The sequence below is a fragment of the Panthera uncia genome, chromosome B1, assembly GCF_023721935.1.
Source record: "Panthera uncia isolate 11264 chromosome B1, Puncia_PCG_1.0, whole genome shotgun sequence".
Taxonomy (NCBI): Eukaryota; Metazoa; Chordata; class Mammalia; order Carnivora; family Felidae; genus Panthera; species Panthera uncia.
Genome location: NC_064811.1, coordinates 116,942,048 through 116,961,420, shown reverse-complemented (window position 1 = coordinate 116,961,420; position 19,373 = coordinate 116,942,048). Strand labels below are relative to the sequence as shown.

The following is a 19,373-nucleotide window of genomic DNA, read 5'->3' as shown; positions in this document are numbered from 1 at the left end:
CCTAGCAAACAGCAGGATCCATTTCTAGTTGAGGAACAGATGTTAATTCAGTATAAACATACAGGGCTTCTTGAAGGTCAGGCTAGGAAATAACTCTTTCTTTAGCAATCTGCAAAGATTATCAAGCCAATGTTTAATATTAGTGACTACTGTCAGTACTTTATATTAATACATCTATCTTGTTCTAACCACAGTTCTACAAGGACAGTTTTGGTGTCTCATTTACAGAGAAATAAACTGAGGTTCAGGAGACTCAACTGAATTGTATAGAGTTGCAACGGCAAAGAACATGAATTTGAATAAAATTTTGTCTACCTCCAAAATCTATGCTCTGATCTACCCAAAGACGGGAGAGAACTTCTTGTTGGATAGAATGGTGGGTGGTGGAGTTATGGAGCTGGTGTCTGGGCCTCAGACTTGCAGCTCAGCACCTGTGGAACTCTGAGTCACTTATTTAACCTCTCTGAACCTTGATTTTCCCATCTGTAAAACGGAAGTAATGGTGCCAACTCACAAAGTCATGATAAGGAGCCAATGACACAATTGTAGGTTCAATAAAATTTAGTTTTCTTCTGTCTTACAACTAATGTTTTTTCATTGTTGTGAATCAAAGACATATATATTTTGGCTCAATTTGAAGTAAATCCAGTTCTTTGTCTTTCTTTTTTTAATGTTTTTTTTAGTGTTTTTATTTATTTTTGAAGGAGAGAGAGACTGAGCACAAGTTGGGGAGGGGCAGAGAGGAGACACAGAATCTGAAACAGGCTCCAGGCCCTGAGCTGTCAGCACAGAGCCCGATGCCGGGCTCGAACTCACAAACTGTGAGATTATGACCTGAGCCGAAGTCGGACGCTCAACCGACTGAGCCACCCAGGCGCCCCAATCCAGTTATCTGTCTGTAGCCTGTACTTTGCAATGAATGCTTTACCAGCTCTGTGGGCTTGGGCAAGTTAGTGTTTTTGTTAAACTTCTGTTTCCTTGTGTCTGAAATGGGGAGAAGAGCACTTCCTTCCTGGTATTATCATGAGAATTCGATGTATTCAGCAAATATTTGTTGAACATTTACTAAATCAGCACTGTCCTCCACTCCAGTGGACACAGTCTCTGCTCTCATAGTAAGTGGAGGGGGGGGCAGTAGGCGATAGGTATAATAAGTAAAACCCAAACATAAGGTAAAATGATAAATTCAGTCTCTTCTATGTATCAGGATTGTGTCTCCATAAATCTTGCAGACTGTGTGCTTTAGCAGATTTCTCAGAAACACCAATATTGCTCCTTTCCAGAAATTTGGAACCATCCGGGCAGACTTGATTGAGCAGATGAGATTCAAACAGAGACTAAAGGTGATCCAGACACTGGAGGATACTACGAAACGGAATGTGGTAAGTCCTTTGAAAAATAGTGGATGGCCTTCTTTCTCCATAAATTCCTGCTTTACAGACTGAGATGATTTAAAAGAAGAAAATCAGGGACTTTCCCACTATAACATCTTTGAGATTGTGAAATTAATTGTGTCTACCTTCTTAAAGGTCCGAACAATTGTGACAGAAACTTCCTTTACCATTGATGAGCTAGAAGAACTTTATGCTCTTTTCAAGGTGAGTTCTTTTTTATTAATGTCTATTTACTTTTGAGAGAGAGAAAGAGAGAGAGAGAAACAGAATGAGAGCGGGGGAAGGGCAGAGAGAGAGATGGAGACACAGAATCCAAAGCAGGCTCCAGGCTTTGCTGACAGCTCAGAACCATGAACCGTGAGATCATGACCTGAGCCGAAGTCGGATATTTAACTGACTGAGCCACCCACATGCCCCTCAAGGTGAGTTTTAAAGTTAAATGCATGTACATCCAGGGGAATAAAAGAGTTCACTGTAATGATTCAATTAGTTCTAGATTTTTTTTTTTAATATTTATTTATTTTGAGAGAGAGAGCACGAGCAGAGGAGGGGCAGAGAGAGAGGGGGACAGAGGATCTGAAGCAGGCTCTGTGCTGACAGCAAGAGAGCCTGATGCGGGGCTCGAACCCACGAACTGTGAGATTATGACCTGAGCCACAGCTGGGCACTTAACTGACTGATCTACCCAGGCGCCCCATTTCTGTTAAATTGTTAAGGGACAGCATGAATGTCGACATGCATAAATATGAAGATAGAGCTGAGAGTATAAAAATGGAGTGCTTCGGGGCACCTGGGTGGCTCAGTCGGTTGATCCAACTTCAGCTCAGGTCATGATCTCACAGTTTGTGTTTTCAAGCCCCGTGTCAGGCTCGCTGCTGTCAGCGCGGAGCCTGCTTCAGATCCTCTGTCACCCTCTCTCTCTGCCCCCCTCCTGGGCATGCATGCTCTCTCCTCTCTCTCTCTCAAAAATAAACACTTTTTTAAAAAATGGAGTGCTTCATATGAAAAATAAGCATTTTCTCTTAACTGACTTAAGCTGATGTTTTAGCGCTGTTCCACTCCATATATATTTTAGCTAGTTCCTTGGTCCTAACAAAATACGGTATTACTTTATAACACTCATTGGAATGATGGCAGTTGAATTTAAAGTCTCCCTGAAATTATTGTACATTATAATGTCTTATAAGAAGCTGTATTAAAGCACCCTCAGAGCTTTCCTGTATTAAGCTATGTTAAAACACACTGAAAAAGAGATATGTAGCCAGAATAAGAATAAAGCTGTTCATATGCGTAAGGAAAAGCCTAATTGGTTAAAGTTCTGTGATTTTCATTCCATAATTCAGCCCATACCAATCTTGATCCTGAATAAGAAGACATTTTATTAGTAAATAAAGCAATGTAGAATTTTTTTCTTCTAGAAAAAATACTTTTAACCATCGTTATCAACCTCATAGGTAAAAATGTGGCCACTTTGGAGAAACTTTGAAAAGATGTCTTTTATGCTGATACCAACTTTATCCTGATCTCTAATTGGGTAGCTTCTTGTATATTCCCCTTTTATTGCCAGAAATAACATGACTATTTGGAGAACTGCAAACATAGTACAGCAGGAAGCATTAAGGGACAAAGGTCTGGGTTGAATACTAACAGATCTTAGAATCAGAGGATGTGATAGCTGGGAATGTTTTCACTAATATCCCCACTTGCTTGTTAGCTACTAAAGAGCACCACCATTATTTTCTGTTTGTTTGTTTTACTGGTGCCTACTATAGTGTCTGTCCCTGGCAGGTGCTCTAAACATGTGTATTGAATACATGGGTAAGTTAGTGGTCAGTGGTCCATAGCTGGTTAATGAGGCCCTTCGTGTATCCCAGCAGCATGACCAGCAGAGTGGACATCACCCCCCCCCACCAGCCTCTATTCTGCACTTGATGCTGAGGTCTTTATAGTATGCCAGCCCATTCATATTTTATTCATACACCATAACTAACTGCTCAGTGTAAGTTGGTTATTCATACAAAAAGGGCCCCTCTTGGTTTCATAAAGGAAAAATACAGTGATCCAACTTGGATCAAAACCAAAGATACAATGATCCAATTAAGATCAGATTTTGAAGAGATGCTGAAGACCAGAAGAAATCCGCTTTACAGGGTGGCGGGTAAGATTTGGGGTAACCGAGCAGAAGTGGGAGTAGCAGCCAGAGGCAGCAAGACCCTGAACAGATAGCAGGAAGGGCACTGACGTTAGAAAGAGGAGGCTGCTTTGGGGGGACACCAGGGAAAGGAGGGCCAGAGCTGGTTGTGCTGAAGTCCCGGACCCAGAAACTGCCGAAGCCTGGGCACGTCTGTACCGGTTGTGTCATTCGCACCTGAACAAAGCAGACTCTTCTTTACTCCAAAGCCCTACCCTGAGGCTGTGTTGACAAACAGGAACTCCCCCAATCTACCATGCACCCCAAGAAAGAACCTGAGACTCGGTGTCAGGGGTCAGAAGGAGCCTCAGGAGATACCGTAGAACCCAAGATAAAAACTTCATTATGGACTCTTTTTTTGAGTCTTCTTAACCCTTTCATTGGCTTTAAATCATTTGAATGAACATTGAGGCATTACTATGTCAGACACCTTGCCAGACTTCTTAGGCCTTTAAAAAGCCAATTTTGGGGAGCAGGGGGTGGGGAGGGGTTCCTGCATATACAAAGGAAAGATGCATCCCCTCTGGAGGAGCTTATAAACTTGGCAAACTACTAAGTCCTATACCTGAAACTAACGTAACATTGTGTGTCAAGGATACTCAAATTAAAACAAAAACTTGGAGGAAAAGGGTGAAAGGCTGCCACCTTGAGGCACATTTGATGGCAAATGTAGTTCAGGGCCCCATTGCCCTAATTTCTCTTGAAGTCTCTAAATTATTCCTTTGGTCCTTTTTGGATGTCTGGGCCCCTAGTCCCCCCATGATGGAGTGTGGGGGCTATCAAGGAACTGGCTTGTCTTTTCCTGATGTTTGTGAGCACTGTCAAAGTGCCTGGACTCACCTTCCAGCCTGGTTCCAGAGTAATTTGCAAGCTTTAGTTAGGAGGAAATGCCTGAGGCAAGCTTTATCCAGGAAGTAGCTCAGGCGAAGAGGACCCCTCCCAGGGATGTATTACCAGTGCCATCCCACCCACTGAGGGCTGCTGGCATCACTTTAGGGCTTGATCCTTGCAGGCTCTCTGACCTCAGCCCCGCCTGCCTGCCTTGAACATCCCCCCACTCTGACCTTACTACTACAGCCCTGGAATGCATTCCCAAACCCCCGTGAACTCTGACCCACTTCCTTTATTCTCCCAAGGCTGCATTGCAAAAACCTGCCTTTGGTTCTGCACTCCACCTCTTCCTCCCCCTCTCTTGCCTACCCCCACTCCTCTCTTTTAGTTTGTTCGGTGTGATTCCAAGTAAACAATTGTGATCAAGACATTTGGGCTTTGTTCCTTTCTAAGAGCAAAACTACTACTATACCCACTACTGACTCCCCCCTTACACAGCTCCTAAGCTAGGGGAAAGATCTGTTTCGAAAGTGCTCTTTTTCTACTGCAATATTTATACATTACTGTAGTGAGACACTCAGACAGTACAATGGGGAATAAAGTAAAAATAAAGTCCTCCTTTTCACGCCCCTCCCATCTCCCCCATTTACTATCCAGAGCTAACTGTAAATGTCTGGGGGAAGGGTGTCCTTCTGGGCCTTTCTATTACAAGTTTTATCTTTGTGGTCTTCCTAGAATGGGTGCACATATCTACCAGGATCAATATGACTTCATGAATAAGAGGCTGCCTTGTTTCCAAGGACAGAAACAGGAAGCTTTTTGTTGTTTCCAGATCTCTATTCTCCTCACCATAGTGGTTCCTACTCAGAATTTTCCTAGAGCTATTTTCAGATGCGTGAAATAAGAAAACCACACATTTGTAGCTTGAATACTGTGACTATGATATTTATGTAATTTCAGTAACCAAGAGGAAAGGGGTCTTTGGGACACTAAACTAGGAATTCAGAAACCCCAAATGTCATGATGCTTCTGCCCTGAGTACGCAGTTGATGACCTCGTGAGAGCCCCTCAGCCTCTGGGCTTTCTCATCCTCACCTAGAAAACAAGCTGGTCAGATTGCCTAAATTACAGATCCTTTCATTTAATTTTTTTAAATAAATTTTTTGTTTATTTTTATGGGGTTTTTTTCTTAAACGTGTGTGTCAGTGTGTAAAGGGAAAACGAGTAGGGGTAGAGGCAGGGGATGTGGGGGGGGGTCCCTTTTTTCACCTACTTCCGGTAACTGAGCTGGACCTTTCATGCTGGATGTAACCTGCAGAGGTGGTTGCCATGGAGTTGGTGGGGGTGGTCCAGTGGAGATGGGTGTAGAACGAGAAGACAGGGAGCCCTAAGACCAGAGCTCCTGCCCCAGGAGACACGCACAGGTGGATCGAAAAGGCTTTTTGCAAACGTGAGGCGGGACTTTTCCTTCCCGGTACCTGCCATGAGATCGCATCCCCAGTAATCCTCTTTTTTTCTTTAACTTTTCAGGCAGAGCATCTAACCAGCTGCTACTGGGGTGGGAGCAGCAATGCTCTGGACCGGCACGACCCCAGCCTGCCTTACCTGGAACAGTATCGCATTGACTTTGAGCAGTTCAAGGGGATGTTTGCTCTTCTCTTTCCCTGGGCCTGTGGAACTCACTCTGAAGTATTGGCCTCCCGCCTTTTCCAGTTGTTGGATGAAAATGGAGATTCTCTGATTAACTTCCGAGAGTTTGTCTCCGGCCTAAGTAAGCATGGGATGTTACTTCATGAATTGGGAAGGGATGACGGGGCAGCAACAGCCACCCCCGTTCCTGGTGGTCCTCAGTGCTGCCCTCCGGGCCACAGCCCCGCACTGCCTCCAAGGGTTCGGTTTAGAGGGTAGAGCGTCTCATTTTAAGGTTTGCAAACTGATGGTAAAATTCGTTTAAATGAACAGATATACTATATGATTAAAGCATTCGACACTAGTTAGTCCTCAGCACAAGTTAAAATACATTATCGGAGAATGTGCAAGACAATAAAATGCCAACTTACACACTGAAACCACAGGCCATGATACCTTTACAAGAATATTTGAGTGGATTGTTCTTCTTTGACACAAAGTATATTTATATTACGTATCACAAAATGTTATAAAAACCTTTCGTGATGTTTTTAATAAAGGGCTGAAGAAACCGCAGCAGTTCTGCTGTCTAAATGGAGGTCTTTTCTCTCCATCTGGCCTGGAGGAAGGACCGGCTGTCCTGAGAAAGCACACCCACACCTCACAAGCAGCCCGTGGTTTCTGCCCGTCAGCCTCACTGCCTGACCGTTATTCTGTGTTAGCAGGACTGCCCTTTGTCCTTTAGAACTCTTGCTCCCTTCATGATGGAGCAGAAAGGCTACAGGGTAGTAGAGCTTGGCCCACCAGACATTGAGGTTGTGGATGTAGGACGTGTTATGCCGGTGGGTCAGAATGAGACAAGGAGAAGGAAAAAAAAAAAAAGCTCATTCTAATTGTGCCACTCTGTGACCGTGGGCCAGGTACTTTATTTATTCATTTTTTGATGTATAAAAAATTATTTATTTATTTATTTTGAGAGAGAGCAGGGGAGGGGCAGAGAGAGAGAGAGAATCCCAAGCAGGCTCTGTGCTCACAGCACAGAGCCTGATGCAGGGCTTGATCTTAAGAACCATGAGATCATGACCTGAGCCCAAATCAAGAGTTGGAGGCTTCACCCGACTGAGCCACCTAGGCGACCGTCCCCAGGTCATGTACTTTAAAACGACATGCCCTAGGAAAGATGAAGGGGTCAGGCACAGAGCCAGTGATGACTCCAAAAAGTGCTCTAAATCTTTAAGAATAATGACTAGGGCTTAAAGGCTGAAGGAAGCTGATGGTTTTTAAAAAAGCAAAGGGGAGGGGCGCCTAGGTGACTCAGTCAGTTAAGCGTCCAACTTTTGGCTCTGGTCATGATCTCACAGTTCCTGAATTCCAGCATCAGGCTCTGTGCTACTAGCACAGAGTCTGCTCAGGATTCTCTCCCTCTCTCTCTGCCCCTCTCCTGCTCACACTCTCTCTCTTTCTCACAATAAATAAGTAAATATAAAAAGACAAAGGGATGTAGATGAAGTGCACTTAGGAAGGAAAAAATTATTTGTATAAAGCACTCACATATATGCTTAAAAGGGAAGGGGGACATGGAAGAACTAGCCTTTTTTTAGTGCAAACACTATTCAGATGCTTTAGAATTTGTATTTTATCGCTAAATCCAAACAGTAGCCTTTTGAGGAGATACTAATGACAGCTGACATTTATACAGCATTTACTCTGCTGCGGGCACTGCGCTCATGTTTACATGCATTCAGTTTGCCTAAGACACACAACTACGAAATTGAAGTTTGAACCCAGGCACTTCAGGGGCCCGCCCACTTTGTGCTCTTACTATTATGCTTTATTACCCACGTGCTTACTCTTATTAGCCCCTTTTTTGGCTAAAGACATGAAAGCTCAGAAAAGTTAAATAACTTGCTGGGACACTAGTTTCTAGTGAGTCAATACTTACCTGTTATTGGACTGAACTACACAGTTAGTACATGCTGGGCCCAGGATTCAGAGAAGGGCTGTCTGTCTCAACGATTCATCCTTTTCTTGCTACTCGATGCTGAGGACAGCAAGCAGGATATTTCTTAGGAAGGAGGAGGTATCAATTTTTAATTACATAAGTAACATATAAGTACATCCCCCGCTTTTTTAAACAGTGAAAAACAATCCAGGCAAGGCTAAAGACCCCTTTATCCTTCTCCTAATCTTTTCTGCCCCAAGGTAACTACTTATTGCCAGATGGGTGGCTTTCATCAAATCCAAAGGGGATTTATAAAAATTATCTTTGGACAGGATTAAGGAGGAGGAAAAAGAAACCAGTGCTGCATTAGAAAAGTGATAGAATTTAATAGAAGTATTTAATTGACTTAAGTTCAGGTGACTCCAGTAAGGAAAATACTCTTCAAAATCTTCAAGAAAGGAAAGAGAGGCTTGTAGTCCAGGATAGTGAAAACACTGAAAAAGAGTATTTAGGGTTCTCAAAAGGCAGTTGAGTTCTTGAGCAAAGTATGCCTTGCTCCAGATACTGGGAGAATGCTCAGAGCTGTTGTCACTCTGTGGGACAATTATTATGGAGATAGACAAGCAGACCAGAAAAGAGAAATTCTGTTCAGGTTTTAAAAACTAAAAAACAGGGGCGCCTGGGTGGCTCAGTCGGTTGGGCGTCCGACTTCGGCTCAGGTCATGATCTTGCAGTCCGTGAGTTCGAGCCCCACGTCGGGCTCTGTGCTGACAGTTCAGAGCCTGGAGCCTGTTTCAGATTCTGTGTCTCCCTCTCTCTCTGACCCTCCCCCGTTCATGCTCTGTCTCTCTCTGTCTCAAAAATAAATAAACGTTAAAGAAAAAAATTTTTAAAAACTAAAACACGGATTCTGGAAAAGATGATATCAATCCCCAGGAAGTTCCCTCTAGAAATTCATGAACAGATGGTCTATGTGGAATTAGAAATAAGGGATTACTATCAGAAGCCACAAATGAACTGTATCTCCTTTTCCAATCATGTTGCTGAAAGGCAGGCTCTAAATATGTCATACGTGTCCTGATGCAGCTGGTCATTTGACAGATAACTTGTTATAAATGGAAAAGGTAGGAAGGAGTATATAGAAGTTGGTGATTAGGTAACTGGCTGAACACTGCCCCCAAAATACGATGGTTAATGAGTCAGTTTCAACTGAGGGTTCTCTGGTACTTTGGGTTTGATATTTGACCTCTGATTTTTCCTTCGTTTGCAAATGAGTAACTGTCAGGATAAAATGACTTTGAATAGAATTCTTGGAACAGTGCCTGACTTAAAAAGGGTTTAATGACAGACATTTATTAATTATTTGCTTTGTGTTAAATCTCGTGCTAACTGCTTTCCACGTGTGTGTCACTTTTCTTCTCACAATAATTTTACGAGATAGAATTGTCTGTCATTACTTTCATGATTAGTATTAGTTGGTGTGCAGACATCTTGGAGTTTAGTTAACCACGTGGTCAATATGAAACTCCAGAGTGAAAGAGTATAAAAAAATTGAATGTAAACTCAGGCCATATTAGTGGAAAAGTCAAAAACAGCTCCACTATTCTCTGAAGTAGATAAGAGTCTTCTGGGACTCTCTGTCCAGAGAGATATTGATTGATGAGTTGACACATAAAGTGGATGTGAGTAAAAATGGGGAAGGCTATACAAATCATGTTATATGAGAAAGTGGAAAAATTTGGAGAGGGCGTGATAAACTTGCCTTGAAAAGATAAGCTTGAGGGAGACAGGTGAGTTGTCCTCAAAATCTGAAGGTTGTTGTATTGAGGCAACAGACCTATTCTGTTTGGCTTTAACGAATAGAATAAGGGAAAGAAGAGCAGTTCTAAACCTTTTTTTGAATCATGGACCCTTTGAGATCTAATAAGGACTTTGGACATTTTCTTCCCCTCAAAATGACATGTGCACATAGAGACAAATTTTCTATTTCATGGGCTTTGTGGACTTTCTGAAGTTGAGATTGCAGGTTAAGGATCCTGAGACTAAAACAAAAATTGCAGAAGGACTTTCAGTAGTTAGAGAATACATCTGCAGAACGGAATGCATCTGGTGGTGATGACCTCTCCATCTCTGAAAGTGTTCAAGCAGGTGCTAGATCCCTGTCTTTCGTCAGTGCGTGAAGGGAGATGCCTGCATTTAGTGGACACCCCTGCTGTTTCTGGCAACCCAGATTCTGCGATTCCTCTTTCCCCAAAGCTGACTAATCTTCAACTGGCTGCTCTAAGACTAGATATTTGTGAAGGATTTTCTGATTCCAATATGTATAGACTTTAAAAGAAAAGTAACAGGGTTCTTTTGATTGAAGGGATGGTGATATAATGGCAGACAGATGAGGATGAATTAAACTGAAGAAATATTTAGGAGAACCCCAAAACGACTAACAGGGATTTCTACAATGAATAATTGGAAGCGATCTCAGGCATGTTTCGAGATTATTTCTGAATTCTGTTCGAGTGTTGAAACCCAGTTAAATGGGTTTTCTTATGAATAACACATTTATTATGTTCCAAGCACTATTCTAAGTGTTTTATACATGTTAATACATTTAATTCTCACATTCCTTTGATCCTGATGTCAAGACCACTGGTAGAATCTTGTGTTTATTATTATACAGGGGAAACTGAGGTACAGAGAAATTAACTCTCCCAAGGCAAATAGTAAGTACAAAGGAATTGAACCCAGGCATCTGGGTTCCAGAGCTCTTAACCCAAATATGTCCTGACCAGACCTTTTTTCACCTAATGTCTTGATTTCAGTTTGCAAAAAGTACAGTTTTTAGGGGAATGCTAAGCTGAGAGGCATCACTACCACACATGATACATTTCACATTGTATTTATATGATTCTAGGTGCTGCATGCCATGGGGACCTCACAGAGAAACTCAAACTCCTGTACAAAATGCATGTCTTGCCTGGTAAGTGAGCCACACAGAGAAGCCCATGTATTTGTGACCATGACCTGGTTTGAAAGTTCTTTTTTTGATATACAAAATCACTCACTGGTCACTAAGCATGAACTGAATAGTAATTACCTGCATAGGTTCCTGCATCAGTATGTGCTTGATTCCATGGTCATTTACCTGTCTGAGGTATGAGTTGTAATAGAAAAGAGCAGACATCTGCAAGAGAAAGAACAAATAGCATTTGGTAACTCACGAAATACAAAGGTCGCAAAAGAGGAGAACGTAGGACCTGAGATTTTGAGTTTAGAAGGAGTCATTTTAACACTGACAGAAACAAGTGGGCAAGATGGAGAGGTTTTGAGTTCAGGTTTTAAAAGGTTGGCCTATAGCATGGATATATCTAGCAAACACTAAAAAAAAAAAAAAAAAAAAAAAAAAAAAGGATTGACATTAAGGATAGAGATAGGGTAAAATTGTAGATTTGAGAATTATCTTTAATTGCATACAGTTTCCTAAAATTTGGTTTGTAAGGCAGCATTTCACAGAATTTAGAACAGTCTCATAAAAAGGAAGAGGCAAAGGGACACTTCAGTGTGAGGTTGTTAAAAAGGAAGGTGGAGTGAAAAAATGGAGTGAGCCCCCCACACCCCCCATGAGGCTATAGAGGCCGTCGGCATTCAGGGCCCCCAGTAATGTGCCCCCTCTCCACCTTGGTACCTCCAGCTCCTCGTCCTCCCCCATGTCACTTCTTTAACAATTAAAGCACACTTTCCTTGAGTCACCGCCCCGCCAATATGAGAATGACCTCTCCTCCCCTCTCTAGAGCCATCCTCTGATCAAGATGAGCCAGATTCTGCTTTTGAAGCAACTCAATACTTCTTTGAAGACATCACCCCAGAATGCACACATGGTAAGTGACTTTCCTCCCCATAGGTATAGTATTTCTTTTCTACAGAGCCCTCTTGTTACTAGAAAAAGTTGCCTCAAAGCTAGTCAGTCAAAGAAGTATATGAATTCAGTTGCCTAATACATTACTTTCTTTTCAGATTTGTGAAGTCAAGCAGCCAACAACTAGGGAGTGGGTACTTTGCCCACTGAAGGGAGCATGCACACTGTGTCCCACTGGCTTAGAGAAAACATGACCCCTAGAGCAATATATTTTGCTCCCCTTTCCCTACTGTAGTCAGGCTCATTAAGAACATTATCCTGTTATTATTCTGCTATCCAGAATCAGGACATTTATGTCAGAAAGAGTTCTTATATCTGTATGTAAGAGATACACAGGCTCTGTAATAGGTGTCAGTAAACTTCAGCCCAGGGGCCAAATGTGGCCCGGGGTCTGTTTGTACAGCCTGCGAACTAAGAAAGGGTTTTACAGGGGCGCCCGGGTGGCTCAGTCGGTTAAGCGTTCCACTTCAACTCAGGTCACGATCTCGCGGTCCGTGAGTTCGAGCCCCGCGTCAGGCTCTGGGCTGATGGCTCAGAGCCTGGAGCCTGCTTCCAATTCTGTGTCTCCCTCTCTCTCTGCCCCTCCCCTGTTCATGCTCTGTCTCTCTCTGTCTCAAAACTAAATAAAAAAAAGTTAAAAAAAAAAAAAAAGAAAGGGTTTTACATGTTTAAATGGATTTTAAGAAATCAAAAGTAGAATGATATTTCATGATATAGGAAAATTATATGAAATTTAAACTTGAGTGCCTATAGATAAAGTTTTATTGGAACACTGCCAAGCTATTCATTTATGTATTGCCTCTGGCTACTTTCATGCTATGGGTGGTAGGGTGGTAGAACTGAGTAGTTGAGACAGAGTCAGTGTGGGCTGCAAAACCTGTGAAATATTTACTGTCCAGTCTTTTATGAAAAAAAAAACGTGCTGACTTCTGCTTCATGTAGGTATGGGTATTAGGTCTACATAGACATGGTTCAACTCACTGTATACAATGAGATACACAGACGGTGTCTGTCTTGTGTGAATCTAGGCAACATCTCTCAGTAGCTATTGCAGTGACTTCTCTACCTTCTCATTCATCATTACTGCAGCTTCATGACTTCACCCAAGTTCAAAAGTAAACATGGGCTGCTTCTGGGTCCTTTTGCCTCTTAAATCTTATCATTCCAAAATAAGCACAGTTTAGACCAGCTTTTTTTTTTAACTGGAATTTTTAACTTACAGTGTTGTATTAGTTTCAGCTGTGTGACATGACTCAACAATTCTATACATTACTCAGTGCTCATCACGATATGTGTGGTCACCATATGTCACCAAATAACGTTAGTATGATTGAGTAGAAAGGGGTGAGCCAGACCCAGTCTTATTACTATTGGCAATACAATTTGAGGGTAGGATCTTTGGACAGAATGCCACTCTATATATTGTTACCTAGGTGAGCTCAGGTAGGTTCTGGCATCTCTGAGCCTCAGTTTCCTTTTGTGGAAAATGGAGATGATAGCTGGCATATTGGGTATAGTATGGATTTAATGAGCTGACATAGTCAGGCTTTTTTAGCATAGTGCCTTAGCATATCTTACAATATTCCTAACTTTGTTTGCAATAGTTTTTTGGCTGCAAAATGTTAGCCATATCTTTGTTAGTAAACACTCATTTCAGAAAAGGATTCACTTATTTCAGAATGCTTCAGGAATGGTCATATGCTAATAAGATTTAATAATCATTAAAAGTTGCTTTAAAAAAAAGTGTTTTTCTAACTCCCAAATCACTATTGCTTTGTGTTGAAATTTTAAATATATATATATATATATATATATATATATATATATATAAAATAAGCTAAAGATAAAGCTTAAAATTTTGTAATACAAAGATAACAGTATCCTGGGATACTTTTGTAATGTTTATTCGTATAACATATGTAATTATGATAATATATGCATATATATAAAACGGGGATCAAATTGCCTATACAATTTTGTATCCTACTTTTTTTGTTTAAAATCCCGTGAGCATGCTACGATGTCATTAAACATCCTGTGAAAACCTGGTTTTTATTTATTTGTTTTTAATTTTTTTTAATGTTTATTTTTGAGGGGGGTGGGGGGGCAGAGAGAGGGAGACACAGAATCCGAAGCAGGCGCCAGGCTCTGCTTGCAGTAGAAGGGGCCCCCCTGAAACCAGGCGCCCCCCTGAAAGCCTGGTTTTTAAATGGCTGTACAATACCTGTTGCATGAACTTCATACTTTAAAATATTTTTGAATATCTACTTGTTTCCTAAGTCATTTTCAACATTAAGAGGAGAAGAATTTCTCAATGACATATAGTACATTGTTCTCACTCTGTCTTAAAAGCTGCCGAGATTAACCTGACGCTGAATTCAGTGAAGGTCGCATATCTGGCAAGCCAGCCACCTTTTGGATGATTGAAGATGTGCTGGAATGCATTTGGACAGCTGACAAACTGAATGGGAAGTGGGAGGGGGAGTTTTATACCTCTCCTTTTGAAGTCTTTATGTGCCCTATAATGTCCTGTTTTTAGAAGAAAAAGGAAAACAGTTAAAAGTGGTTTCCTGGAAAGTCATATATTTTTTTTTAATTTATTGACTTTGAAGAAGAGAGAGACAGAGAATGAGTGGGGGAGAGGCAAGAGAGAGGGAGAGAGAGAGAATCCGAAACAGGCTCTGCTCTGTCAGTGCAGAATACATTGCAGGGCTCGACCCCCACGAACCATGAGATCATGATCTGAGCCGAAATCAAGAGTCAGAAGCTTAACTGACTGAGCCACCCAGGAGCCGCAACAAGTCATAGTTTTGAAATGCCATATTACGAATGTGAAGGAATTTTGTAGCATATCACATTTTTTGGTTTTCTTTTTTAAAAAGTGAGTTCTTTATCTTTTGCAGAGCCCGGCAGAAAACGAGTCTCATGAATGCAAAGTTAAGATGATGATATAACAGAGAGGGCAGGGAAATCATTCATTGGACCAACACCACCATTTTTTAAGAAGGGAAGACTACACGACATCGTTTCTTAAATTCCTAGTTCTACACTGAACCCTGTTTGTGAAAAATAATTCTGGGGGAGTCCACTACTGAGAAATAGGGTTGTCAGATAAGATAAGGAGCAGCAGTAAAATCTGAATTCGAGACTAGCGAAACATCATTTGTTTAGCACAAGTATGTACCATGTGATATTTAGGACTCACTTACACCAGAATATTATTTACCTATCTCAAATTCAGATTTAACTCAGTTTACTGGGTTTTGGCTTTGGTTTTCTTTGTTTTGCTAAATCGGGCAGCCATACCTAAAGGTTTTCCTGTTTTCTACTGCAAATGCTGAGTCTGTGGGTGTATTATATAACCTTGTACTTTTCTTTCTTCCGCACATTTCTTGGCAGTGGTGGGGCTGGATAGCAGGAGGAAACACGGTGCGGAGGATGGCTTTGTGACAGTGAGTCTGCAGCCAGACAGAGGTATACATCTCCTCTTCCACATGTTTGACTCATGCTGGGTGAACACTTGTTTCTGGCCCTTTGAACACTTACTTCCTGACATTTGGGTTTTAGGGAAGAGGGCAAATTCTCAAGAAAATCGCAATTATCTAAGACTCTGGACTCCGGAAAATAAATCCAAATCAAAGAATGCAAAGGATTTACCCAAATTGAATCAGGTAAGTGTCTAACATTTCAGTTTCTTCATTTTGAACCTTGAAGATGTTTTCCAAGTCATAGAAAAATGTAGACTACGTACCCCTGAAAGACAATGGTAACTCAATAAAAAAATAAAAAATGAATTAATAAAAGGGGATGCCTTGCCTGGGTGGCTCAGTCAGTTGAGCCTCACGGCTCAGGTCATGATCCCGAGGTCATGGGATCGAGCCCCATGTCAGGCTCCATACTGAGTGTGGAGCCTACTTGGGATTCTGTTTCTCTCTCTCTCTCTCTCTTTCCCTCTGCCCCTCTCCCCCACTTGTGCATGTCCTCTCTCTCTCTCTCTCTCTCTCAAACTAAAAAATAAAATTAATTAATTAATTAAAAGATAATGGTAACTTGGGGTATTCAATTAAGATCTGTTTGGATCTAGTCTGTGCATGTTTTCATGCATCAAAAATATGTTCAGTCGTGAGGAGGTGACCCACCCCCTCAGAGAAAATGCAAATCACAAAATACTCAGTTCTTTGAGTACACACATTCTCATTTCAGTTATTAAAAATACTCTCAGATACTCAGAAGACAAGCTCATGCTGTTTTCAAATGACCGTGCTCGGCTATAAAGATGTCTGACACATTTTTTCCTTAAAAAGCTGAGTTGTAGTGAGGCAGAGGAAACAATATAAATAATACAACCCAGGATGAAAATGTCGTCTCCTAACAGGAGAGCAGATGAATCACGTGGGTGGGGAGTAGAAGGCATCACGCCTGCCCACGACACCAGCAAATGTGAGAGAGGGGATTTGAGCTAACCTGGGGCTGCACGCTGAAGAGTGTAGACATGACATGGGATGAGGTCTGGGATTTACTTACAATACTTGAACAGAGGATAAAAGAGTTGGTGAAGCAGCTAACCGTAGGACAATCATTCTAGACTCTGGGTGCCAGCTACGTGACGGTTCATTATTTCATCCTTTCTACTTTCACGGGTGTTGGAAATTCTTCAAATTAAAAAGAATGCAAACGTGAGTGAAGAGACTTTATTTTTTCAGGTTCATTTATTTGGTTTGAGATGGGGGGGATGGGCAGAGAGAGAAGAGAGAATCCCAAGCAGGCTCCACACAGTCAGTGCAGAGCCCGATGCGGGGCTCGAACTCAGGAACAGTGAGTTGATGACCTGAGCCGAAATCAAGAGTTGGCACGTAACCGACTAAGCCACCCAGGCACCCCAAGTGAAGAGACTTTAAACAGTAGCCAGTTGGTTCTACATAGAGGACTTTTCAGAGTCTTTCAGGAGCCCTGTTATTAAATGGCTTCACAGTCCACTTCAGTCCTGCCTCTGTGCTGCCAACGAGATGGTCCCATCCTCTGTGTTTTTCCCGATCACTTTTCAGGGGCAGTTTATTGAGCTGTGCAAGACCATGTATAACATGTTCAGCGAAGACCCCAACGAGCAGGAGCTGTACCACGCCACGGCTGCGGTGACCAGCCTCCTCCTGGAGATCGGGGAAGTCGGCAAGCTCTTTGTCACCCAGCCTGCCAAGGAGGGCGGGAGCGGGGGCAGCGGGCCCGCCTGCAACGCGGCCATCCCGGGCGCGCTCTTCCCCAAGAAAGGGCCCGGCCAGTCTTACGTGGTGGAGGCCGTTGAGCCCCTCCCGGCCGGCTTGGCGGTGGAGGGTGAGGAACACTCCCTGGGAGGGCAGTTGGAGGACATCAAACTGGAGGACTCCTCTCCCCGGGACCACGGGGCCTGCTCCTCCATGCTGATTTCCGATGACGACACCAAGGACGACAGCTCCATGTCCTCGTACTCGGTGCTGAGCGCCGGCTCCCACGAGGAGGACAAGTTGCACTGTGAGGACATCGGGGAGGACACCGTCCTGGTGCGCAGCGGCCAGGGCACGGCGGCCCTGCCCCGGAGCACCAGCCTGGACCGGGACTGGGCCATCACCTTCGAGCAGTTCCTGGCCTCCCTCCTGACTGAGCCGGCCCTGGTGAAGTACTTTGACAAGCCCGTGTGCATGATGGCCAGGATCACCAGTGCAAAAAACATCCGGATGATGGGCAAGCCCCTCACTTCGGCCAGTGACTATGAGATCTCCGCCATGTCAGGCTGACCCCTGCGCCTTCTCTGGGGACCGGGAGGGGAGGGAGGGTTTTTTTTTTTAATGTTCCGTGTTGGGCTTTCTTTCTTCCTTTTAAATTAAATATTTATTAGTACCCGGCTTGAAGCCTAGTGTTTTCATAATATAATACAATGAAAACTACAATGAAAACTGTTGGAGAAATATTTAAACACCTCGACGTAGGTACAGTACACTGTCTTGGGGGAGGGGATTGAACAGAATACAGTTAATTCAGTGAATTCCAAAAAAGATTAATCTGTCCGTGATATGTGTGTATTTTAACTTCTTAATCTTGCTGTTGAGCTGTGTACATGGTTAAAAAATAGTGCTGTTTAACGCTAAATAAGGCAGCAACCTTTTGTGTATTTGGGCTTTTTAGATAAAACTAGAGCCGTCAGGAAAATGAAATGCCACAAACACAAAAATGTTCCTAAAGGAAAAGGCATTGTTGGCGGGGGTAAATCCTATACCATTTTAGGTGGAGGGTGCATTAGAAATATTTTTTAAGATTTGAAATATATTTCATAAAAGTCCTCTATTCAGAAATCATATTCAACAGATGTTTCCTTTCAAGGGGAAAATATTTGAGGCTCTAAACAATTATGAATTTTCACATGATGCCAGAATAACACTTCTAGTTGATCAATTTGGACCAATACTAGATCAACTTTGCATTAAAAAAACTGTTGTGATTATTTAAGTCAGCTGGCCAGAATTCAGGGAAAATGAACAGTCTTTTGTTACAGAGAATCTGAAAATGACAACAAAGATAACCGAGGGCTCAGGATTTTTTTTTTTTTTTTTTTTAAAGAGTAAAAGTACTGATGCTTCTGATACTGGATCTTCAGCTTCTTGTTACTCATTGCAAATAAAGCAAAAACTAAAACCGATAAACTTTACCATTGCTATACTGTGCATAGATTCAAGAAATTAAACTATGTATCTTCTATGACCATCTTTCCCGTTAAATCGATGTCAAGTAGAGATCATGTAAACTAAAAAACAAAATCTGCAAGATAACGTACCTGAATGTTTTAAAGCAGAACTTGTCACTTTATTAAAAGAATAGTATGCTCTATCTATTTCCTGAATGGATGTGGAAATGAAAACTAGCACACCTGCACTTTGGATTCTTCCTTTTTTTTTTTTTTTTTTTTTTTTTTTATTACTCTTATAGTTTTGCCTTTTACAGATGTTGAAGGTTTTTTCTCCTTATTGTTGACTTCATCATCGCGGTCACATTTTCTTTGCTGATTCAGAATGTCCCTTTTGACACATTCCTTTATTATGCATTGTGGTTTTTTTTTTGAGCTGTTGCTGCTGTTTCTTATTTTGTTTACAGAATGATTTTTAAACTGTCAAATGAAGTAGTGTTAACCTCAAGTAGGACAAATGTGAACAAATAAAATACATCAGATATTCAGATCCGGCTTTTATTTCAGTGCTTGAGTTCCTGCCTAAGGCAATAACGTTATTCTTTTGACAACTTTGCAGGGGGAATTATATTTAGGCAACCATTTTGACTAAGTAAACCAACACTTAGAGGCAAATATTTTCAGATAAAAAAGACCGTGTGTTGTGGTGTGCATGTGAATGGGTGTATTTAAAATAAAGAAGTGAATGTGTATCAGTTACCTAATTATTTAACTTATGCTGCGGAAGTGATAAAAAGGTGAAAATCTCTCATTAGTACACTGTA

The 19,373-nt window shown here is 41.9% G+C and overlaps 1 protein-coding gene across 2 annotated transcripts in view; it reads left to right on the top strand.

Annotated features, from left to right (window-relative positions):
* The window catches only part of TBC1D9 (TBC1 domain family member 9), a 115,465-nt gene extending 96,369 nt beyond the window's left edge, over window positions 1–19,096 (top strand). Inside the window, exons 14-21 of one of the 2 annotated variants that reach the window (XM_049632202.1) lie at window positions 1,284–1,382; window positions 1,530–1,598; window positions 5,947–6,187; window positions 10,896–10,961; window positions 11,773–11,859; window positions 15,297–15,371; window positions 15,465–15,568; window positions 16,943–19,096. In XM_049632202.1, coding sequence (XP_049488159.1) covers window positions 1,284–1,382; window positions 1,530–1,598; window positions 5,947–6,187; window positions 10,896–10,961; window positions 11,773–11,859; window positions 15,297–15,371; window positions 15,465–15,568; window positions 16,943–17,665 — 1,464 coding nt within the window. In that variant the 3' untranslated portion in view covers window positions 17,666–19,096. Of the gene's footprint in view, window positions 1–1,283; window positions 1,383–1,529; window positions 1,599–5,946; window positions 6,188–10,895; window positions 10,962–11,772; window positions 11,860–15,296; window positions 15,569–16,942 lie in introns of both variants that reach the window. The other variant, XM_049632201.1, reaches the window with a different exon arrangement.
* The last annotated feature ends 277 nt before the right edge of the window (window positions 19,097–19,373 follow it).